This window comes from Anomaloglossus baeobatrachus, unplaced genomic scaffold (genome assembly GCF_048569485.1).
Source record: "Anomaloglossus baeobatrachus isolate aAnoBae1 unplaced genomic scaffold, aAnoBae1.hap1 Scaffold_244, whole genome shotgun sequence".
Lineage (NCBI taxonomy): Eukaryota > Metazoa > Chordata > Amphibia > Anura > Aromobatidae > Anomaloglossus > Anomaloglossus baeobatrachus.
In genome coordinates, this window is record NW_027442061.1 from 282,771 (window position 1) to 308,174 (window position 25,404).

The 25,404-nt window shown below is 54.5% G+C and overlaps 1 protein-coding gene across 6 annotated transcripts in view; it reads right to left on the bottom strand.

Annotated features, from left to right (window-relative positions):
* The window catches only part of MINK1 (misshapen like kinase 1), a 155,423-nt gene that overhangs the window by 94,977 nt on the left and 35,042 nt on the right, over positions 1-25,404 (bottom strand). For all 6 annotated transcript variants that reach the window (XM_075332159.1, XM_075332158.1, XM_075332156.1 and 3 more), the window contains exon 2: positions 2,132-2,197. In XM_075332159.1, the coding sequence (XP_075188274.1) occupies positions 2,132-2,197 (66 nt within the window). The remainder of the gene's footprint in view (positions 1-2,131; positions 2,198-25,404) is intronic.

Genomic DNA, 25,404 nt, shown 5'->3' on the forward strand with positions numbered 1-25,404 from the left:
TTACTCTGCATTTTCCTCTATGTTTCCAGTTTCTATGCTGGCAATGCCAATACGAGAGCTGACACCCGGAGCGGCCGAGGGACACAGGAGGCCGGGGCACGAGGAGAGCAAGAGGGAGCATGCCAAGAGGGGCAAGGAGCGGCGAGAAGGAGCGGCGAGAGGAGCAGGGAGCGGCGAGAGGAGCAGGGAGCGGCCAGAGGAGCGGCGAGAGGAGCGGGGGAGCGGCCAGAGGAGCGGGGAGCGGCCAGAGGAGCAGGGAGCGGCCAGAGGAGCAGGGAGCGGCCAGAGGAGCAGGGAGCGGCCAGAGGAGCAGGGAGCGGCCAGAGGAGCAGGGAGCGGCCAGAGGAGCAGGGAACGGCCAGAGGAGCAGGGAACGGCCAGAGGAGCAGGGAACGGCCAGAGGAGCAGGGAACGGCCAGAGGAGCAGGGAACGGCCAGAGGAGCAGGGAACGGCCAGAGGAGCAGGGAACGGCCAGAGGAGCAGGAACGGCCAGAGGAGCAGGGAACGGCCAGAGGAGCAGGGAACGGCCAGAGGAGCGGGGAACGGCCAGAGGAGCGGGGAACGGCCAGAGGAGCGGGGAACGGCCAGAGGAGCGGGGAACGGCCAGAGGAGCGGGGAACGGCCAGAGGAGCGGGGGAACGGCCAGAGGAGCGGGGAACGGCCAGAGGAGCGGGGAACGGCCAGAGGAGCGGGGAACGGCCAGAGGAGCGGGGAACGGCCAGAGGAGCGGGGAACGGCCAGAGGAGCGGGGAACGGCCAGAGGAGCGGGGAACGGCCAGAGGAGCGGGGAACGGCCAGAGGAGCGGGGAACGGCCAGAGGAGCGGGGAACGGCCAGAGGAGCGGGGAACGGCCAGAGGAGCGGGGAACGGCCAGAGGAGCGGGGAACGGCCAGAGGAGCGGGGAACGGCCAGAGGAGCGGGGAACGGCCAGAGGAGCGGGGAACGGCCAGAGGAGCGGGGAACGGCCAGAGGAGCGGGGAACGGCCAGAGGAGCGGGGAGCGGCCAGAGGAGCGGGGAGCGGCCAGAGGAGCGGGGAGCGGCCAGAGGAGCGGGGAGCGGCCAGAGGAGCGGGGAGCGGCCGGAGGAGCGGGGAGCGGCCGGAGGAGCGGGGAGCGGCCGGAGGAGCGGGGAGCGGCCAGAGGAGCGGGGAGCGGCCAGAGGAGCGGGGAGCGGCCAGAGGAGCGGGGAGCGGCCAGAGGAGCGGGGAGCGGCCAGAGGAGCGGGGAGCGGCCAGAGGAGCGGGGAGCGGCCAGAGGAGCGGGGAGCGGCCAGAGGAGCGGGGAGCGGCCAGAGGAGCGGGGAGCGGCCAGAGGAGCGGGGAGCGGCCAGAGGAGCAGGGAGCGGCCAGAGGAGCAGGGAGCGGCCAGAGGAGCAGGGAGCGGCCAGAGGAGCAGGGAGCGGCCAGAGGAGCAGGGAGCGGCCAGAGGAGCAGGGAGCGGCCAGAGGAGCAGGGAGCGGCCAGAGGAGCAGGGAGCGGCCAGAGGAGCAGGGAGCGGCCAGAGGAGCAGGGAGCGGCCAGAGGAGCAGGGAGCAGCCAGAGGAGCAGGGAGCGGCCAGAGGAGCGGGAGCGGCCAGAGGAGCAGGGAGCGGCCAGAGGAGCAGGGAGCGGCCAGAGGAGCAGGGAGCGGCCAGAGGAGCAGGGAGCGGCCAGAGGAGCAGGGAGCGGCCAGAGGAGCAGGGAGCGGCCAGAGGAGCAGGGAGCGGCCAGAGGAGCAGGGAGCGGCCAGAGGAGCAGGGAGCGGCCGGAGGAGCAGGGAGCGGCAGGAGGAGCAGGGAGCGGCAGGAGGAGCAGGGAGCGGCCAGAGGAGCAGGGAGCGGCAGGAGGAGCAGGGAGCGGCAGGAGGAGCAGGGAGCGGCCAGAGGAGCAGGGAGCGGCAGGAGGAGCAGGGAGCGGCCAGAGGAGCAGGGAGCGGCCAGAGGAGCAGGGAGCGGCAGGAGGAGGTGGCGGCGAGAGAGGGGAGAGGAAAGTAGGAGGTGCAGGAAGAGCATGGATCAAAAGTACAAAAAAGTGTCAGGATAAAACAGTGAAGGGTATGTAGGAAAGAAGCAGCGGATATTAAGAATGATGGCGCAGTGGTGGTGGGGAATTAGCGGGAGCAGTCAGTATGGAGGAGGGGGGGGACACGTACCTTGTACACTTGGCCGTATGTCCCATTTCCAACCACTTCAACCAGTTCAAAGATTCCAGCAGGATCCTGGGAACAGAAAATACAGAAACATGAAGAGACGAAACCAAGCACAGGATGGTATACACGAGCGGCGGCCCCGCGGGAAAGTGTAATCACTATACACGAGCGGCGGCCCCGCGGGGAAGGGTAATCACTATACACGAGCGGCGGCCCCGCGGGGAAGGGTAATCACTATACACAGCGCTGGCCCCGCGGGGAAGCGTAATCACTATACACGAGCAGCGGCCCCGCGGGGAAGCGTAATCACTATACACAGCGCTGGCCCCGCGGGGAAGCGTAATCACTATGCACGAGCAGCGGCCCCGCGGGGAAGCGTAATCACTATACACAGCGCTGGCCCCGCGGGGAAGCGTAATCACTATACACGAGCAGCGGCCCCGCGGGGAAGCGTAATCACTATACACGAGCAGCGGCCCCGCGGGGAAGCGTAATCACTATACACAAGCAGCGGCCCCGCGGGGAAGGGTAATCACTATATACAGAGCAGCGGCCCCGCGGGGAAGGGTAATCACTATACACAGCGCTGGCCCCGCGGGGAATGGTAATCACTATATACAGCGCTGGCCCCCCCGGGGAAGTGTAATCACTATACACAGCGCTGGCCCGCGGGAAAGGGTAATCACTATACACAGCGCTGGCCCCGCGGGGAAGTGTAATCACTATACACAGCGCTGGCCCCGCGGGAAAGTGTAATCACTATATACAGCGCTGGCCCCGCGGGGAAGGGTAATCACTATACACAGCGCTGGCCACGCGGGAAAGTGTAATCACTATATACAGCGCTGGCCCCGCGGGAAAGTGTAATCACTATATACAGCGCTGGCCCCGCGGGAAAGTGTAATCACTATACACAGCGCTGGCCCCGCGGGGAAGGGTAATCACTATATACAGCGCTGGCCCCGCGGGGAAGGGTAATCACTATACACAGCGCTGGCCCCGCGGGGAAGGGTAATCACTATACACAGCGCTGGCCCCGCGGGGAAGTGTAATCACTATACACAGCGCTGGCCCCGCGGGAAAGTGTAATCACTATACACAGCGCTGCCCCGCGGGAAAGTGTAATCACTATACACGAGCGCTGGCACCGCGGGGAAGGGTAATCACTATACACAGCGCTGGCCCCGCGGGAAAGTGTAATCACTATATACAGCGCTGGCCCCGCGGGAAAGTGTAATCACTATATACAGCGCTGGCCCCGCGGGGAAGGGTAATCACTATACACGAGCGCTGGCCCCGCGGGAAGGGTAATCACTATACACAGCGCTGGCCCCGCGGGGAAGGGAAATCACTATACACAGCGCTGGCCCCGCGGGAAAATGTAATCACTATACACAGCGCTGGCCCCGCGGGAAAGTGTAATCACTATACACAGCGCTGGCCCCGCGGGAAAGTGTAATCACTATACACAGCGCTGGCACCGCGGGGAAGGGTAATCACTATACACAGCGCTGGCCCCGCGGGAAAGTGTAATCACTATACACGAGCGCTGGCCCCGCGGGAAAGTGTAATCACTATACATGAGCGCTGGCACCGCGGGAAAGTGTAATCACTATACACAGCGCTGGCCCGCGGGGAAGGGTAATCACTATACACAGCGCTGGCCCCGCGGGAAAGTGTAATCACTATACACAGCGCTGGCCCCGCGGGAAAGTGTAATCACTATACACAGCGCTGGCCCGCGGGGAAGGGGAATCACTATACACAGCGCTGGCCCCGCGGGAAAGTGTAATCACTATACACGAGCGCTGGCCCCGCGGGAAAGTGTAATCACTATACACAGCGCTGGCCCCGCGGGGAAGGGTAATCACTATACACAGCGCTGGCCCCGCGGGGAAGGGTAATCACTATACACAGCGCTGGCACCGCGGGGAAGGGTAATCACTATACACAGCGCTGGCCCCGCGGGGAAGGGGAATCACTATACACAGCGCTGGCCCCGCGGGGAAGTGTAATCACTATACACAGCGCTGGCCCCGCGGGGAAGGGTAATCACTATACACAGCGCTGGCCCCGCGGGGAAGGGTAATCACTATACACAGCGCTGGCCCCGCGGGGAAGGGTAATCACTATACACAGCGCTGGCCCCGCGGGGAAGGGAATCACTATACACAGCGCTGGCACCGCGGCAAAGTGTAATCACTATACACAGCGCTGGCCCCGTGGGGAAGTGTAATCACTATATACAGCGCTGGCCCCGCGGGGAAGGGTAATCACTATACACGAGCGGCGGCCCCGCGGGGAAGGGTAATCACTATACACAGCGCTGGCCCCGCGGGGAAGGGTAATCACTATACACAGCGCTGGCCCCGTGGGAAGGGTAATCACTATACACAGCGCTGGCCCCGCGGGGAAGTGTAATCACTATACACAGCGCTGGCCCCGTGGGGAAGGGTAATCACTATATACAGCGCTGGCCCCGCGGGGAAGTGTAATCACTATACACAGCGCTGGCCCCGCGGGAAAGTGTAATCACTATACACAGCGCTGGCCCCGCGGGAAAGTGTAATCACTATACACAGCGCTGGCCCCGCGGGGAAGTGTAATCACTATACACGAGCGCTGGCCCCGCGGGAAAGTGTAATCACTATACACAGCGCTGGCCCCGCGGGGAAGTGTAATCACTATACACAGCGCTGGCCCCGCGGGGAAGAGTAATCACTATATACAGCGCTGGCCCCGCGGGAAAGTGTAATCACTATATACAGCGCTGGCACCGCGGGAAAGTGTAATCACTATATACAGCGCTGGCACCGCGGGAAAGTGTAATCACTATACACAGCGCTGGCCCCGCGGGGAAGGGTAATCACTATACACAGCGCTGGCACCGCGGGGAAGGGTAATCACTATACACAGCGCTGGCACCGCGGGAAAGTGTAATCACTATACACAGCGCTGGCCCCGCGGGGAAGTGTAATCACTATACACAGCGCTGGCCCCGCGGGAAAGTGTAATCACTATACACAGCGCTGGCCCCGCGGGAAAGTGTAATCACTATACACAGCGCTGGCCCCGCGGGGAAGTGTAATCACTATACACGAGCGCTGGCCCCGCGGGAAAGTGTAATCACTATACACAGCGCTGGCCCCGCGGGGAAGTGTAATCACTATACACAGCGCTGGCCCCGCGGGGAAGGGTAATCACTATACACAGCGCTGGCCACGCGGGGAAGTGTAATCACTATACACAGCGCTGGCCCCGCGGGGAAGGGTAATCACTATACACAGCGCTGGCCCCGCGGGGAAGGGTAATCACTATATACAGCGCTGGCCCCGCGGGAAAGTGTAATCACTATACACAGCGCTGGCCCCGCGGGGAAGGGTAATCACTATACACAGCGCTGGCCCCGCGGGGAAGGGTAATCACTATACACAGCGCTGGCCCCGCGGGGAAGGGTAATCACTATACACAGCGCTGGCCCCGCGGGGAAGGGTAATCACTATACACGAGCGGCGGCCCCGCGGGGAAGGGTAATCACTATACACAGCGCTGGCCCCGCGGGGAAGGGTAATCACTATACACGAGCGGCGGCCCCGCGGGGAAGGGTAATCACTATACACAGCGCTGGCCCCGCGGGGAAGAGTAATCACTATATACAGCGCTGGCCCCGCGGGAAAGTGTAATCACTATACACAGCGCTGGCACCGCGGGGAAGGGTAATCACTATACACAGCGCTGGCCCCGCGGGAAGGGTAATCACTATACACAGCGCTGGCCCCGCGGGGAAGGGTAATCACTATACACAGCGCTGGCCCCGCGGGAAAGTGTAATCACTATACACGAGCGCTGGCCCCGCAGGAAAGTGTAATCACTATACACGAGCGCTGGCACCGCGGGAAAGTGTAATCACTATACACAGCGCTGGCCCCGCGGGGAAGGGTAATCACTATACACGAGCGGCGGCCCCGCGGGGAAGTGTAATCACTATACACAGCGCTGGCCCCGCGGGGAAGAGTAATCACTATATACAGCGCTGGCCCCGCGGGGAAGGGTAATCACTATATACAGCGCTGGCCCCGCGGGGAAGGGTAATCACTATACACGAGCGGCGGCCCCGCGGGGAAGGGTAATCACTATACACAGCGCTGGCCCCGCGGGGAAGTGTAATCACTATACACAGCGCTGGCCCCGCGGGGAAGGGTAATCACTATACACAGCGCTGGCCCCGCGGGGAAGTGTAATCACTATACACAGCGCTGGCCCCGCGGGGAAGGGTAATCACTATACACGAGCGGCGGCCCCGCGGGGAAGGGTAATCACTATACACAGCGCTGGCCCCGCGGGGAAGTGTAATCACTATACACAGCGCTGGCACCGCGGGGAAGGGGAATCACTATACACAGCGCTGGCCCCGCGGGAAAGTGTAATCACTATACACGAGCGCTGGCCCCGCGGGAAAGTGTAATCACTATACACGAGCGCTGGCCCCGCGGGGGAAGGGTAATCACTATATACAGCGCTGGCCCCGCGGGAAAGGGTAATCACTATATACACCGCTGGCACCGCGGGAAAGTGTAATCACTATACACGAGCGCTGGCACCGCGGGAAAGTGTAATCACTATACACAGCGCTGGCCCCGCGGGGAAGGGTAATCACTATACACAGCGCTGGCCCCGCGGGAAAGTGTAATCACTATACACAGCGCTGGCCCCGCGGGAAAGTGTAATCACTATACACAGCGCTGGCCCCGCGGGAAAGTGTAATCACTATACACGAGCGCTGGCCCCGCGGGAAAGTGTAATCACTATACACGAGCGCTGGCCCCGCGGGAAAGTGTAATCACTATACACAGCGCTGGCCCCGCGGGGAAGGGTAATCACTATACACAGCGCTGGCCCCCGCGGGAAAGTGTAATCACTATACACGAGCGCTGGCCCCGCGGGAAAGTGTAATCACTATACACGAGCACTGGCCCCGCGGGAAAGTGTAATCACTATACACAGCGCTGGCCCGCGGGGAAGGGTAATCACTATACACAGCGCTGGCACCGCGGGGAAGGGTAATCACTATACACAGCGCTGGCCCCGCGTGAAAGTGTAATCACTATACACAGCGCTGGCCCCGCGGGGAAGGGTAATCACTATATACAGCGCTGGCCCCGCGGGGAAGGGTAATCACTATACACAGCGCTGGCCCCGCGGGAAAGTGTAATCACTATACACGAGCGGCGGCCCCGCGGGGAAGGGTAATCACTATACACAGCGCTGCCCCGTGGGGAAGGGTAATCACTATACACAGCGCTGGCCCCGCGGGAAGTGTAATCACTATACACAGCGCTGGCCCCGCGGGAAAGTGTAATCACTATACACAGCACTGGCCCCGCGGGGAAGTGTAATCACTATACACAGCGCTGGCCCCGTGGGAAGGGGAATCACTATACACAGCGCTGGCCCCGTGGGGAAGGGGAATCACTATACACAGCGCTGGCCCCGCGGGGAAGTGTAATCACTATACACAGCGCTGGCCCCGCGGGGAAGTGTAATCACTATACACAGCGCTGGCACCGCGGGGAAGGGTAATCACTATACACAGCGCTGGCCCCGCGGGGAAGTGTAATCACTATACACAGCGCTGGCCCCGTGGGGAAGGGGAATCACTATACACAGCGCTGGCCCCGTGGGGAAGGGTAATCACTATACACAGCGCTGGCCCCGCAGGAAAGTGTAATCACTATACACAGCGCTGGCCACGCGGGGAAGTGTAATCACTATACACAGCGCTGGCCCCGCAGGAAAGTGTAATCACTATACACGAGCGCTGGCCCCGCAGGAAAGTGTAATCACTATACACAGCGCTGGCCCCGCGGGGAAGTGTAATCACTATACACAGCGCTGGCACCGCGGGGAAGGGTAATCACTATACACAGCGCTGGCCCCGCAGGAAAGTGTAATCACTATACACAGCGCTGGCCCCGCGGGGAAGTGTAATCACTATACACAGCGCTGGCCCCGCGGGGAAGGGTAATCACTATACACAGCGCTGGCCCCGCGGGAAAGTGTAATCACTATACACAGCGCTGGCCCCGCGGGGAAGGGTAATCACTATATACAGCGCTGGCCCCGCGGGGAAGGGTAATCACTATATACAGCGCTGGCCCCGCGGGGAAGGGTAATCACTATATACAGCGCTGGCCCCGCGGGAAAGTGTAATCACTATACACAGCGCTGGCCCCGCGGGGAAGGGTAATCACTATACACAGCGCTGGCCCCGCGGGGAAGTGTAATCACTATACACAGCGCTGGCCCCGCGGGGAAGGGTAATCACTATACACAGCGCTGGCCCCGCGGGGAAGGGTAATCACTATATACAGCGCTGGCCCCGCGGGAAAGTGTAATCACTATACACAGCGCTGGCCCCGCGGGAAAGTGTAATCACTATACACAGCGCTGGCCCCGTGGGGAAGGGTAATCACTATACACAGCGCTGGCCCCGTGGGGAAGGGTAATCACTATACACGAGCGCTGGCCCCGCGGGAAAGTGTAATCACTATACACAGCGCTGGCCCCGCGGGGAAGTGTAATCACTATACACAGCGCTGGCCCCGCGGGGAAGTGTAATCACTATACACAGCGCTGGCCCCGCGGGGAAGGGTAATCACTATATACAGCGCTGGCCCCGCGGGAAAGTGTAATCACTATACACAGCGCTGGCCCCGCGGGAAAGTGTAATCACTATATACAGCGCTGGCACCGCGGGGAAGGGTAATCACTATACACAGCGCTGGCCCCGCGGGAAAGTGTAATCACTATACACAGCGCTGGCCCCGCGGGAAAGTGTAATCACTATACACAGCGCTGGCCCCGTGGGGAAGGGTAATCACTATACACAGCGCTGGCCCCGTGGGGAAGGGTAATCACTATACACAGCGCTGGCCCCGCGGGGAAGGGTAATCACTATACACAGCGCTGGCCCCGTGGGGAAGGGGAATCACTATACACAGCGCTGGCCCCGCGGGGAAGGGTAATCACTATACACGAGCGCTGGCCCCGCGGGAAAGTGTAATCACTATATACAGCGCTGGCCCCGCGGGGAAGGGTAATCACTATATACACCGCTGGCACCGCGGGAAAGTGTAATCACTATATACAGCGCTGGCCCCGCGGGGAAGTGTAATCACTATACACAGCGCTGGCCCCGCGGGAAAGTGTAATCACTATACACAGCGCTGGCCCCGCGGGGAAGTGTAATCACTATACACAGCGCTGGCCCCGCGGGGAAGGGTAATCACTATACACAGCGCTGGCCCCGCGGGGAAGGGTAATCACTATACACAGCGCTGGCCCCGCAGGAAAGTGTAATCACTATACACAGCGCTGGCCCCGCGGGGAAGGGTAATCACTATACACAGCGCTGGCCCCGCGGGAAAGTGTAATCACTATACACAGCGCTGGCCCCGCGGGAAAGTGTAATCACTATACACAGTGCTGGCCCCGCGGGAAAGTGTAATCACTATACACAGCGCTGGCCCCGCGGGAAAGTGTAATCACTATACACAGCGCTGGCCCCGCGGGAAAGTGTAATCACTATACACAGCGCTGGCCCCGCGGGGAAGGGTAATCACTATACACAGCGCTGGCCCCGCGGGAAAGTGTAATCACTATACACAGCGCTGGCCCCGCGGGAAAGTGTAATCACTATACACAGCGCTGGCACCGCGGGAAAGTGTAATCACTATACACAGCGCTGGCCCCGCGGGAAAGTGTAATCACTATACACAGCGCTGGCCCCGCGGGGAAGGGTAATCACTATACACAGCGCTGGCCCCGCGGGGAAGTGTAATCACTATACACAGCGCTGGCCCCGCGGGAAAGTGTAATCACTATACACAGCGCTGGCCCCGCGGGGAAGGGTAATCACTATACACAGCGCTGGCCTCGCGGGAAAGTGTAATCACTATACACAGCGCTGGCCCCGCGGGAAAGTGTAATCACTATACACAGCGCTGGCCCCGCGGGGAAGGGTAATCACTATACACAGCGCTGGCCCCGCGGGAAAGTGTAATCACTATACACAGCGCTGGCCCCGCGGGGAAGTGTAATCACTATACACAGCGCTGGCACCGCGGGAAAGTGTAATCACTATATACAGCGCTGGCACCGCGGGAAAGTGTAATCACTATACACAGCGCTGGCCCCGCGGGAAAGTGTAATCACTATACACAGCGCTGGCCCCGCGGGAAAGTGTAATCACTATACACAGCGCTGGCCCCGCGGGAAAGTGTAATCACTATACACAGCGCTGGCCCCGCGGGAAAGTGTAATCACTATACACAGCGCTGGCCTCGCGGGAAAGTGTAATCACTATACACAGCGCTGGCCCCGCGGGGAAGGGTAATCACTATACACAGCGCTGGCCCCCCGGGAAAGTGTAATCACTATACACAGCGCTGGCCCCGCGGGAAAGTGTAATCACTATACACAGCGCTGGCCCCGCGGGGAAGTGTAATCACTATACACGAGCGCTGGCCCCGCGGGAAAGTGTAATCACTATACACAGCGCTGGCACCGCGGGGAAGTGTAATCACTATACACAGCGCTGGCCCCGCGGGAAAGTGTAATCACTATACACAGCGCTGGCCCCCCGGGAAAGTGTAATCACTATACACAGCGCTGGCACCGCGGGGAAGTGTAATCACTATACACAGCGCTGGCCCCCCGGGAAAGTGTAATCACTATACACAGCGCTGGCCCCGCGGGAAAGTGTAATCACTATACACGAGCGCTGGCCCCGCGGGAAAGTGTAATCACTATATACAGCGCTGGCCCCCCGGGAAAGTGTAATCACTATACACAGCGCTGGCCCCGCGGGGAAGTGTAATCACTATACACGAGCGCTGGCCCCGCGGGAAAGTGTAATCACTATACACAGCGCTGGCACCGCGGGGAAGTGTAATCACTATACACAGCGCTGGCACCGCGGGAAAGGGTAATCACTATACACAGCGCTGGCCCCGCGGGGAAGGGTAATCACTATATACAGCGCTGGCCCCGCGGGGAAGGGTAATCACTATACACGAGCACTGGCCCCGCGGGAAAGTGTAATCACTATACACAGCGCTGGCCCCGCGGGAAAGTGTAATCACTATACACAGCGCTGGCCCCGCGGGGAAGGGTAATCACTATACACAGCGCTGGCCCCGCGGGGAAGGGGAATCACTATACACAGCGCTGGCCCCGCGGGGAAGGGGAATCACTATACACAGCGCTGGCCCCGCGAGAAAGTGTAATCACTATACACAGCGCTGGCACCGCGGGGAAGTGTAATCACTATACACAGCGCTGGCACCGCGGGGAAGGGGAATCACTATACACAGCGCTGGCCCCGCGGGGAAGGGTAATCACTATACACAGCGCTGGCCCCGCGGGAAAGTGTAATCACTATACACAGCGCTGGCCCCGCGGGGAAGTGTAATCACTATACACAGCGCTGGCCCCGCGGGGAAGTGTAATCACTATACACAGCGCTGGCCCCGCGGGGAAGGGTAATCACTATACACAGCGCTGGCCCCGCGGGGAAGTGTAATCACTATACACAGCGCTGGCCCCGCGGGGAAGTGTAATCACTATACACGAGCGCTGGCACCGCGGGGAAGGGTAATCACTATACACAGCGCTGGCCCCGTGGGGAAGGGTAATCACTATACACAGCGCTGGCCCCGCAGGAAAGTGTAATCACTATACACAGCGCTGGCCCCGCGGGAAAGTATAATCACTATACACAGCGCTGGCCCCGCGGGAAAGTGTAATCACTATACACAGCGCTGGCCCCGCGGGAAAGTGTAATCACTATACACAGCGCTGGCCCCGCGGGGAAGGGTAATCACTATACACAGCGCTGGCCCCGCGGGAAAGTGTAATCACTATATACAGCGCTGGCCCCGCGGGGAAGGGTAATCACTATATACAGCGCTGGCCCCGCGGGAAAGTGTAATCACTATATACAGCGCTGGCCCCGCGGGAAAGTGTAATCACTATATACAGCGCTGGCCCCGCGGGAAAGTGTAATCACTATACACAGCGCTGGCCCCGCGGGGAAGGGTAATCACTATACACAGCGCTGGCCCCGCGGGGAAGTGTAATCACTATACACAGCGCTGGCCCCGCGGGAAAGGGTAATCACTATACACAGCGCTGGCCCCGCGGGAAAGTGTAATCACTATACACAGCGCTGGCCCCGCGGGGAAGGGTAATCACTATACACAGCGCTGGCCCCGCGGGAAAGTGTAATCACTATATACAGCGCTGGCCCCGCGGGGAAGGGTAATCACTATATACAGCGCTGGCCCCGCGGGAAAGTGTAATCACTATATACAGCGCTGGCCCCGCGGGAAAGTGTAATCACTATACACAGCGCTGGCCCCGCGGGAAAGTGTAATCACTATACACAGCGCTGGCCCCGCGGGGAAGAGTAATCACTATATACAGCGCTGGCCCCGCGGGAAAGTGTAATCACTATACACAGCGCTGGCCCCGCGGGAAAGTGTAATCACTATATACAGCGCTGGCCCCGCGGGAAAGTGTAATCACTATATACAGCGCTGGCCCCGCGGGAAAGTGTAATCACTATACACAGCGCTGGCCCCGCGGGAAAGTGTAATCACTATACACAGCGCTGGCACCGCGGGAAAGTGTAATCACTATATACAGCGCTGGCACCGCGGGGAAGGGTAATCAGTATACACAGCGCTGGCCCCGCGGGAAAGTGTAATCACTATATACAGCGCTGGCACCGCGGGAAAGTGTAATCACTATATACAGCGCTGGCACCGCGGGAAAGTGTAATCACTATACACAGCGCTGGCACCGCGGGGAAGTGTAATCACTATACACAGCGCTGGCCCCGCGGGAAAGTGTAATCACTATACACAGCGCTGGCCCCGCGGGAAAGTGTAATCACTATACACAGCGCTGGCCCCGCGGGAAAGTGTAATCACTATACACAGCGCTGGCCCCGCGGGAAAGTGTAATCACTATACACAGCGCTGGCCTCGCGGGAAAGTGTAATCACTATACACGAGCGCTGGCCCCGCGGGGAAGGGTAATCACTATATACAGCGCTGGCCCCGCGGGAAAGTGTAATCACTATACACAGCGCTGGCCCCGCGGGAAAGTGTAATCACTATATACAGCGCTGGCACCGCGGGAAAGTGTAATCACTATACACAGCGCTGGCCTCGCGGGAAAGTGTAATCACTATATACAGCGCTGGCCCCGCGGGAAAGTGTAATCACTATACACAGCGCTGGCCCCGCGGGAAAGTGTAATCACTATACACGAGCGCTGGCCCCGCGGGAAAGTGTAATCACTATACACAGCGCTGGCCCCGCGGGGAAGTGTAATCACTATACACAGCGCTGGCCTCGCGGGAAAGTGTAATCACTATACACGAGCGCTGGCCCCGCGGGAAAGTGTAATCACTATACACAGCGCTGGCCCCGCGGGGAAGGGTAATCACTATACACAGCGCTGGCCCCGCGGGAAAGTGTAATCACTATATACAGCGCTGGCCCCGCGGGAAAGTGTAATCACTATATACAGCGCTGGCCCCGCGGGAAAGTGTAATCACTATACACAGCGCTGGCCCCGCGGGAAAGGGTAATCACTATACACAGCGCTGGCACCGCGGGGAAGTGTAATCACTATACACAGCGCTGGCCCCGCGGGAAAGTGTAATCACTATATACAGCGCTGGCCCCGCGGGGAAGGGTAATCACTATACACAGCGCTGGCCCCGCGGGAAAGTGTAATCACTATACACAGCGCTGGCCCCGCGGGAAAGTGTAATCACTATACACAGCGCTGGCCCCGCGGGGAAGTGTAATCACTATACACAGCGCTGGCCCCGCGGGGAAGGGTAATCACTATACACAGCGCTGGCACCGCGGGGAAGGGTAATCACTATACACAGCGCTGGCCCCGCGGGAAAGTGTAATCACTATATACAGCGCTGGCCCCGCGGGAAAGTGTAATCACTATACACAGCGCTGGCCCCGCGGGAAAGTGTAATCACTATACACAGCGCTGGCCCCGCGGGGAAGGGTAATCACTATATACAGCGCTGGCCCCGCGGGGAAGTGTAATCACTATACACAGCGCTGGCCCCGCGGGGAAGGGTAATCACTATATACAGCGCTGGCCCCGCGGGGAAGGGTAATCACTATACACAGCGCTGGCACCGCGGGGAAGGGTAATCATTATATACAGCGCTGGCCCCGCGGGAAAGTGTAACCACTATATACAGCGCTGGCCCCGCGGGAAAGTGTAATCACTATACACAGCGCTGGCCCCGCGGGGAAGTGTAATCACTATACACAGCGCTGGCCCCGCGGGGAAGTGTAATCACTATACACAGCGCTGGCCCCGCGGGGAAGGGTAATCACTATATACAGCGCTGGCCCCGCGGGGAAGGGTAATCACTATACACAGTGCTGGCCCCGCGGGGAAGGGTAATCACTATACACAGCGCTGGCCCCGCGGGGAAGGGTAATCACTATACACAGCGCTGGCCCCGCGGGGAAGGGTAATCACTATACACAGCGCTGGCCCAGCGGGAAAGTGTAATCACTATACACAGCGCTGGCCCAGCGGGAAAGTGTAATCACTATACACAGCGCTGGCCTCGCGGGAAAGTGTAATCACTATATACACCGCGGGAAAGTGTAATCACTATACACAGCGCTGGCCCCGCGGGAAAGTGTAATCACTATATACACTGCGGGAAAGTGTAATCACTATACACAGCTCAATGTGTGGATCCGCATTGAATTGTTGATGCCCTACAACTTTGTAATTCACTTTTTTTCTCTATCTCGTTCCGTTTTCGAGATAAAAATGCTAACTCCATTGTTTCCACCAGGTGGCGCTATAGGTGGTTTCATTGCGTAGCGCATGGCTACTTTACTATACCTAGACGCCACTTCTACGACTATAGCTGCCGCCGTTCTCAAGTTAATGGCGGTGGATACACTGTATACAGGTATACAGTGAGGGGGGATACAGGTGTTATATACCACTCCCCCTCCTCCGGTGTAATATATACTGTATACAGTCAGGGGAGGATACAGGTGTGTTATATACCACTCCCCCTCCTCCGGTGTAATATATACTGTATACAGTCAGGGGAGGATACAGGTGTGTTATATACCACTCCCCCCTCCTCCAGTGTAATATATACTGTATACAGTCAGGGGAGGATACAGGTGTGTTATATACCACTCCCCCCTCCTCCGGTGTAATATATACTGTATACAGTCAGGGGAGGATACAGGTGTGTTATATACCACTCCCCCCTCCTCCGGTGTAATATATACTGTATACAGTCAGGGGAGGATACAGGTGTGTTATATACCACTCCCCCCTCCTCCGGTGTAATATATGCTGTATACAGTCAGGGGGGATACAGGTGTGTTATATACCACTCCCCCCTCCTCCGGTGTAATATATACTGTATACAGTCAGGGGGGATACAGGTGTGTTATATACCACTCCCCCTCCTCCGGTGTAATATATACTGTATACAGTCAGGGGGGGATACAGGTGTGTTATATACCACTCCCCCCTCCTCCAGTGTAATATATACTGTATACAGTCAGGGGGGATACAGGTGTGTTATATACCACTCCCCCTCCTCCGGTGTAATATATACTGTATACAGTCAGGAGAGGATACAGGTGTGTTATATACCACCCCCCCCTCCTCCTGTGTAATATATACTGTATACAGTCAGGGGAGGATACAGGTGTGTTATATACCACTCCCCCCTCCTCCTGTGTAATATATACTGTATACAGTCAGGGGAGGATACAGGTGTGTTATATACCACTCCCCCTCCTCCGGTGTAATATATACTGTATACAGTCAGGAGAGGATACAGGTGTGTTATATACCACCCCCCCCTCCTCCTGTGTAATATATACTGTATACAGTCAGGGGAGGATACAGGTGTGTTATATACCACTCCCCCCTCCTCCTGTGTAATATATACTGTATACAGTCAGGGGAGGATACAGGTGTGTTATATACCACTCCCCCCTCCTCCGGTGTAATATATACTGTATACAGTCAGGGGAGGATACAGGTGTGTTATATACCACTCCCCCCTCCTCCGGTGTAATATATACTGTACACAGTCAGGGGAGGATACAGGTGTGTTATATACCACTCCCCCCTCCTCCGGTGTAATATATACTGTATACAGTCAGGGGGGATACAGGTGTGTTATATACCACTCCCGCTCCTCCGGTGTAATATATACTGTATACAGTCAGGGGAGGATACAGGTGTGTTATATACCACTCCCCCCTCCTCCTGTGTAATATATACTGTATACAGTCAGCGGAAGATACAGGTGTGTTATATACCACTCCCCCCTCCTCCGGTGTAATATATACTGTATACAGTCAGGGGAGGATACAGGTGTGTTATATACCACTCCCCCCTCCTCCGGTGTAATATATGCTGTATACAGTCAGGGGAGGATACAGGTGTGTTATATACCACTCCCCCCTCCTCCGGTGTAATATATACTGTATACAGTCAGGGGAGGATACAGGTGTGTTATATACCACTCCCCCCTCCTCCGGTGTAATATATACTGTATACAGTCAGGGGGGGACACAGGTGTGTTATATACCACTCCCCCCTCCTCCGGTGTAATATATACTGTATACAGTCAGGAGAGGATACAGGTGTGTTATATACCACCCCCCCTCCTCCGGTGTAATATATACTGTATACAGTCAGGGGAGGATACAGGTGTGTTATATACCACTCCCCCCTCCTCCGGTGTAATATATGCTGTATACAGTCAGGGGAGGATACAGGTGTGTTATATACCACTCCCCCCTCCTCCGGTGTAATATATGCTGTATACAGTCAGGGGGGATACAGGTGTGTTATATACCACTCCCCCCCTCCTCCTGTGTAATATATACTGTATACAGTCAGGGGGGGATACAGGTGTGTTATATACCACTCCCCCCTCCTCCGGTGTAATATATGCTGTATACAGTCAGGGGAGGATACAGGTGTGTTATATACCACTCCCCCCTCCTCCTGTGTAATATATACTGTATACAGTCAGCGGAGGATACAGGTGTGTTATATACCACTCCCCCCTCCTCCTGTGTAATATATACTGTATACAGTCAGCGGAGGATACAGGTGTGTTATATACCACTCCCCCCTCCTCCGGTGTAATATATACTGTATACAGTCAGGGGAGGATACAGGTGTGTTATATACCACTCCCCCCTCCTCCGGTGTAATATATACTGTATACAGTCAGGGGAGGATACAGGTGTGTTATATACCACTCCCCCCTCCTCCGGTGTAATATATACTGTATACAGTCAGGGGAGGATACAGGTGTGTTATATACCACCCCCCCCTCCTCCGGTGTAATATATACTGTATACAGTCAGGGGGGATACAGGTGTGTTATATACCACTCCCCCCTCCTCCTGTGTAATATATACTGTATACAGTCAGGGGGGATACAGGTGTGTTATATACCACTCCCCCCTCCTCCAGTGTAATATATACTGTATACAATCAGGGGAGGATACAGGTGTGTTATATACCACTCCCCCCTCCTCCTGTGTAATATATACTGTATACAGTCAGGGGAGGATACAGGTGTGTTATATACCACTCCCCCCTCCTCCGGTGTAATATATACTGTATACAGTCAGGGGAGGATACAGGTGTGTTATATACCACTCCCCCCTCCTCCGGTGTAATATATACTGTATACAGTCAGGGGAGGATACAGGTGTGTTATATACCACTCCCCCCTCCTCCGGTGTAATATATACTGTATACAGTCAGGGGAGGATACAGGTGTGTTATATACCACTCCCCCCTCCTCCTGTGTAATATATACTGTATACAGTCAGGAGAGGATACAGGTGTGTTATATACCACCCCCCCCCCTCCTCCGGTGTAATATATACTGTACACAGTCAGGGGAGGATACTGGTGTGTTATATACCACTCCCCCCTCCTCCTGTGTAATATATACTGTATACAGTCAGGGGAGGATACAGGTGTGTTATATACCACTCCCCCCTCCTCCGGTGTAATATATGCTGTATACAGTCAGGGGAGGATACAGGTGTGTTATATACCACTCCCCCCTCCTCCTGTGTAATATATACTGTATACAGTCAGGGGGGATACAGGTGTGTTATATACCACTCCCCCCTCCTCCGGTGTAATATATACTGTATACAGTCAGGGGGGGGATACAGGTGTGTTATATACCACTCCCCCTCCTCCTGTGTAATATATACTGTATACAGTCAGGGGAGGATACAGGTGTGTTATATACCACTCCCCCCTCCTCCTGTGTAATATATACTGTATACAGTCAGGAGAGGATACAGGTGTGTTATATACCACTCCCCCTCCTCCAGTGTAATATATGCTGTATACAGTCAGGGGGGATACAGGTGTGTTATATACCACTCCCCCTCCTCCGGTGTAATATATACTGTATACAGTCAGGGGAGGATACAGGTGTGTTATATACCACTCCCCCCTCCTCCTGTGTAATATATACTGTATACAGTCAGGAGAGGATACAGGTGTGTTATATACCACCCCCCCCTCCTCCGGTGTAATATATACTGTATACAGTCAGGGGGGATACAGGTGTGTTATATACCACTCCCCCCTCCTCCAGTGTAATATATACTGTATACAGTCAGGGGAGGATACAGGTGTGTTATATACCACTCCCCCTCCTCCGGTGTAATATTTGCTGTATACAGTCAGGGGGGATACAGGTGTGTTATATACCACTCCCCCCTCCTCCGGTGTAATATATACTGTATACAGTCAGGGGAGGATACAGGTGTGTTATATACCACTCCCCCTCCTCCGGTGTAATATATGCTGTATACAGTCAGGGGGGATACAGGTGTGTTATATACCACTCCCCCCTCCTCCTGTGTAATATATACTGTATACAGTCAGGGGAGGATACAGGTGTGTTATATACCACTCCCCCCTCCTCCTGTGTAATATATACTGTATACAGTCAGGGGGGATACAGGTGTGTTATATACCACTCCCGCTCCTCCGGTGTAATATATGCTGTATACAGTCAGGGGAGGATACAGGTGTGTTATATACCACTCCCCCCTCCTCCGGTGTAATATATACTGTATACAGTCAGGGGAGGATACAGGTGTGTTATATACCACTCCCCCCTCCTCCGGTGTAATATATACTGTATACAGTCAGGGGAGGATACAGGTGTGTTATATACCACTCCCCCCTCCTCCTGTGTAATATATACTGTATACAGTCAGGGGGGATACAGGTGTGTTATATACCACTCCCCCCTCCTCCGGTGTAATATATGCTGTATACAGTCAGGGGGGATACAGGTGTGTTATATACCACTCCCCCCTCCTCCGGTGTAATATATGCTGTATACAGTCAGGGGGGGATACAGGTGTGTTATATACCACTCCCCCTCCTCCGGTGTAATATATACTGTATACAGTCAGGGGGGGATACAGGTGTGTTATATACCACTCCCCCCTCCTCCGGTGTAATATATGCTGTATACAGTCAGGGGGGATACAGGTGTGTTATATACCACTCCCCCCTCCTACGGTGTAATATATACTGTATACAGTCAGGAGAGGATACAGGTGTGTTATATACCACTCCCCCCTTCTCCGGTGTAATATATGCTCTATACAGTCAGGGGAGGATACAGGTGTGTTATATACCACTCCCCCCTCCTCCTGTGTAATATATGCTGTATACAGTCAGGGGAGGATACAGGTGTGTTATATACCACTCCCCCCTCCTCCGGTGTAATATATGCTGTATACAGTCAGGGGGGATACAGGTGTGTTATATACCACTCCCCCCTCCTCCGGTGTAATATATACTGTATACAGTCAGGGGAGGATACAGGTGTTATATACCACTCCCCCCTCCTCCTGTGTAATATATACTGTATACAGTCAGGGGAGGATACAGGTGTGTTATATACCACTCCCCCCTCCTCCGGTGTAATATATGCTGTATACAGTCAGGGGGGATACAGGTGTGTTATATACCACTCCCCCCTCCTCCGGTGTAATATATACTGTATACAGTCAGGGGAGGATACAGGTGTGTTATATACCACTCCCCCCTCTTCCGGAGTAATATATACTGTATACAGTCAGGGGAGGATACAGGTGTGTTATATACCACTCCCCCCTCCTCCAGTGTAATATATACTGTATACAGTCAGGGGAGGATACAGGTGTGTTATATACCACTCCCCCCTCCTCCGGTGTAATATATGCTGTATACAGTCAGGAGAGGATACAGGTGTGTTATATACCACTCCCCCCTCCTCCGGTGTAATATATACTGTATACAGTCAGGGGAAGATACAGGTGTGTTATATACCACTCCCCCCTCCTCCGGTGTAATATATACTGTATACAGTCAGGGGAGGATACAGGTGTGTTATATACCACTCCCCCTCCTCCGGTGTAATATATACTGTATACAGTCAGGGGAGGATACAGGTGTGTTATATACCACTCCCCCCTCCTCCTGTGTAATATATACTGTATACAGTCAGGGGAGGATACAGGTGTGTTATATACCACTCCCCCCTCCTCCTGTGTAATATATACTGTATACAGTCAGGGGAGGATACAGGTGTGTTATATACCACTCCCCCCTCCTCCGGTGTAATATATACTGTATACAGTCAGGGGAGGATACAGGTGTGTTATATACCACTCCCCTCTCCTCCGGTGTAATATATACTTGTGAGGCAAATCCCGGGATATGAAGATGAATTATGACTCCAGTCATAATCCCTCATCACTCCCTGGCAGTGCCCCCTCCCTTCTTGTTCTCAGTGTTCCACTTACACCTCCATGGCCATGTCCTGTGATATGGAAATTAGGTGGCTTGGGGACAATGGACACAGGATGACTCCCTGCCGTGACCCTGTAGTGGGGGCTGCTAGCTAGTTAGCAAGGCTATGGAAATAGCCAGACAGAACGACTCCAGTAAAAAATGGTTCATATCTCGCAAGCCATATTTCCGATAAATATGGCAACCATAAAAATGGTGTCTCCGCATGCGGACGATGCCGGCACACCCTTTTTATGGGAGCAGGACATTGGGAAATGCCCCAGGCGTGATATCAGCCAATGGGGAACTGGCAGACAGGTCATGAGTCCCCTCGTTCTGTAGCTAAATTCATAACTGTCACAATGAGAGCATTGGCGTCCGCCTACGACGCTCCCAGGCAAAGTTATGGCCCATATTCCATGTTGTGGATTGTCCATAACTCAAGCCAGGGGTGGAGCAGGGCTCCCTCTGAGGTCACTAAGGTAGGAGGGGACCTGGGATTTTGCCCAGGTTGATAACCCTACTTCGGCCATTTTCCAGTGTTCTTTCGCTGGGGGTCACGTGCAGGAAACATCTGTGGGAGTTCCTGGAAACCTGGTCTACAGCGCCCCCCTGTGGCCAGACGCACAAGGTAACTGATTGAATTGCATACCTGTTGTAAACCATGCTTTATCTGTAACTGTACTCTGACATAACTGTATATTCTGTAGATTCCCTATTGTATATATTGTAGTTTCTAGTGTGCTTTAGGCTGATTAAATTATATAATTAATCCTGGGCTGTTCTGTTATCTCGATCTTGAATCCCACGTCTGTGTGTTCGGCTAATAGTTACCGTGAAGCGGTTGGTGGCAGCGAGTTGTGCCAAGGATTATTGTGGGAGGCCAGTGAGATTCGGGGAGATTTTATATATTCCGCCCGCGGCGGTCGGGGGAATATATACCCTACTCTCACCGGGGACCCTTCAATAATCGGCATAAGTAGTATAGCGGCCTCCTTGCTTATTGTCGGGCAATTCCATAATTGGCCTGACTATAAGAGGGGCGCTAGAGAGCGCGTCACGTGCTCTGTCTGTCGGTCGGGAGGTATAAAGGAGGGGTGACCCCCACTTGTTACCCCCCGATTGTGACGTACTGGTAGCCAGCGCGGGGGATTTCTGAGTGACCCCCCCGGTGGTTTGTGACAATACTGTATACAGTCAGGGGGGGATACAAGTGTGTTATATACCACTCCCCCCTCCTCCGGTGTAATATATGCTGTATACAGTCAGGGGAGGATACAGGTGTGTTATATACCACTCCCCCCTCCTCCTGTGTAATACAGTTAGGTCCAGAAATATTTGGACAGTGACACAAGTTTTGTTATTTTAGCTGTTTACAAAAACATGTTCAGAAATACAATTCTATATATAATATGGGCTGAAAGTGCACACTCCCAGCTGCAATATGAGAGTTTTCACATCCAAATCGGAGAAAGGGTTTAGGAATCATAGCTCTGTAATGTATAGCCTCCTCTTTTTAAAGGGACCAAAAGTAATTGGACAAGGGACTCTAAGGGCTGCAATTAACTCTGAAGGCATCTCCCTCGTTAACCTGTAATCAATGAAGTAGTTAAAAGGTCTGGGGTTGATTACAGGTGTGTGGTTTTGCATTTGGAAGCTGTTGCTGTGACCAGACAACATGCGGTCTAAGGAACTCTTAATTAAAGTGAAGCAGAACATCCTGAGGCTGAAAAAAAAGAAAAAATCCATCAGAGAGATAGCAGACATGCTTGGAGTAGCAAAATCAACAGTCGGGTACATTCTGAGAAAAAAGGAATTGACTGGTGAGCTTGGGAACTCAAAAAGGCTTGGGCGTCCACGGATGACAACAGTGGTGGATGATCGCCGCATACTTTCTTTGGTGAAGAAGAACCCGTTCACAACATCAACTGAAGTCCAGAACACTCTCAGTGAAGTAGGTGTATCTGTCTCTAAGTCAACAGTAAAGAGAAGACTCCATGAAAGTAAATACAAAGGGTTCACATCTAGATGCAAACCATTCATCAATTCCAAAAATAGACAGGCCATAGTTACATTTGCTGAAAAACACCTCATGAAGCCAGCTCAGTTCTGGAAAAGTATTCTATGGACAGATGAGACCAAGATCAACCTGTACCAGAATGATGGGAAGAAAAAAGTGTGGAGAAGAAAGGGAACGGCACATGATCCAAGGCACACCACATCCTCTGTAAAACATGGTGGAGGCAACGTGATGGCATGGGCATGCATGGCTTTCAATGGCACTGGGTCACTTGTGTTTATTGATGACATAACAGCAGACAAGAGTAGCCGGATGAATTCTGAAGTGTACCGGGATATACTTTCAGCCCTGATTCAGCCAAATGCCGCAAAGTTGATCGGACGGCGCTTCATAGTACAGATGGACAATGACCCCAAGCATACAGCCAAAGCTACCCAGGAGTTCATGAGTGCAAAAAAGTGGAACATTCTGCAATGGCCAAGTCAATCACCAGATCTTAACCCAATTGAGCATGCATTTCACTTGCTCAAATCCAGACTTAAGACGGAAAGACCCACAAACAAGCAAGACCTGAAGGCTGCGGCTGTAAAGGCCTGGCAAAGCATTAAGAAGGAGGAAACCCAGCGTTTGGTGATGTCCATGGGTTCCAGACTTAAGGCAGTGATTGCCTCCAAAGGATTCGCAACAAAATATTGAAAATAAAAATATTTTGTTTGGGTTTGGTTTATTTGTCCAATTACTTTTGACCTCCTAAAATGTGGAGTGTTTGTAAAGAAATGTGACAATTCCTACAATTTCTATCAGATATTTTTGTTCAAACCTTCAAATTAAACGTTACAATCTGCACTTGAATTCTGTTGTAGAGGTTTCATTTCAAATCCAATGTGGTGGCATGCAGAGCCCAACTCGCCAAAATTGTGTCACTGGCCAAAGATTTCTGGACCTAACTGTATATACTGTATACAGTCAGGGGAGGATACAGGTGTGTTATATACCACTCCCCCCCTCCTCCTGTGTAATATACTGTATACAGTCAGGGGAGGATACAGGTGTGTTATATACCACTCCCCCCTCCTCCGGTGTAATATATACTGTATACAGTCAGGAGAGGATACAGGTGTGTTATATACCACTCCCCCCCTCCTCCTGTGTAATATACTGTATACAGTCAGGGGAGGATACAGGTGTGTTATATACCACTCCCCCCTCCTCCTGTGTAATATACTGTATACAGTCAGGGGAGGATACAGGTGTGTTATATACCACTCCCCCCCTCCTCCTGTGTAATATACTGTATACAGTCAGGGGAGGATACAGGTGTGTTATATACCACTCCCCCCTCCTCCGGTGTAATATATACTGTATACAGTCAGGGGAAGATACAGGTGTGTTATATACCACTCCCCCTCCTCCGGTGTAATATATACTGTATACAGTCAGGGGAGGATACAGGTGTGTTATATACCACTCCCCCCTTCTCCGGTGTAATATACTGTATACAGTCAGGGGAGGATACAGGTGTGTTATATACCACTCCCCCCTCCTCCTGTGTAATATATACTGTATACAGTCAGGGGAGGATACAGGTGTGTTATATACCACTCCCCCCTCCTCCGGTGTAATATATACTGTATACAGTCAGGGGAGGATACAGGTGTGTTATATACCACTCCCCCTCCTCGGTGTAATATATACTGTATACAGTCAGGGGGGGATACAGTGTGTGTTATATACCACTCCCCCCCTCCTCCGGTGTAATATATGCTGTATACAGTCAGGGGAGGATACAGGTGTGTTATATACCACTCCCCTCCTCCGGTGTAATATATACTGTATACAGTCAGGGGAGGATACAGGTGTGTTATATACCACTCCCCCCTCCTCCTGTGTAATATATACTGTATACAGTCAGGGGAGGATACAGGTGTGTTATATACCACTCCCCCCTCCTCCGGTGTAATATATACTGTATACAGTCAGGGGAGGATACAGGTGTGTTATATACCACTCCCCCCCTCCTCCTGTGTAATATATACTGTATACAGTCAGGAGAGGATACAGGTGTGTTATATACCACTCCCCCCTCCTCCGGTGTAATATATACTGTATACAGTCAGGGGAGGATACAGGTGTGTTATATACCACTCCCCCCCTCCTCCTGTGTAATATATACTGTATACAGTCAGGGGAGGATACAGGTGTGTTATATACCACTCCCCCCTCCTCCTGTGTAATATATACTGTATACAGTCAGGGGAGGATACAGGTGTGTTATATACCACTCCCCCCTCCTCCGGTGTAATATATACTGTAT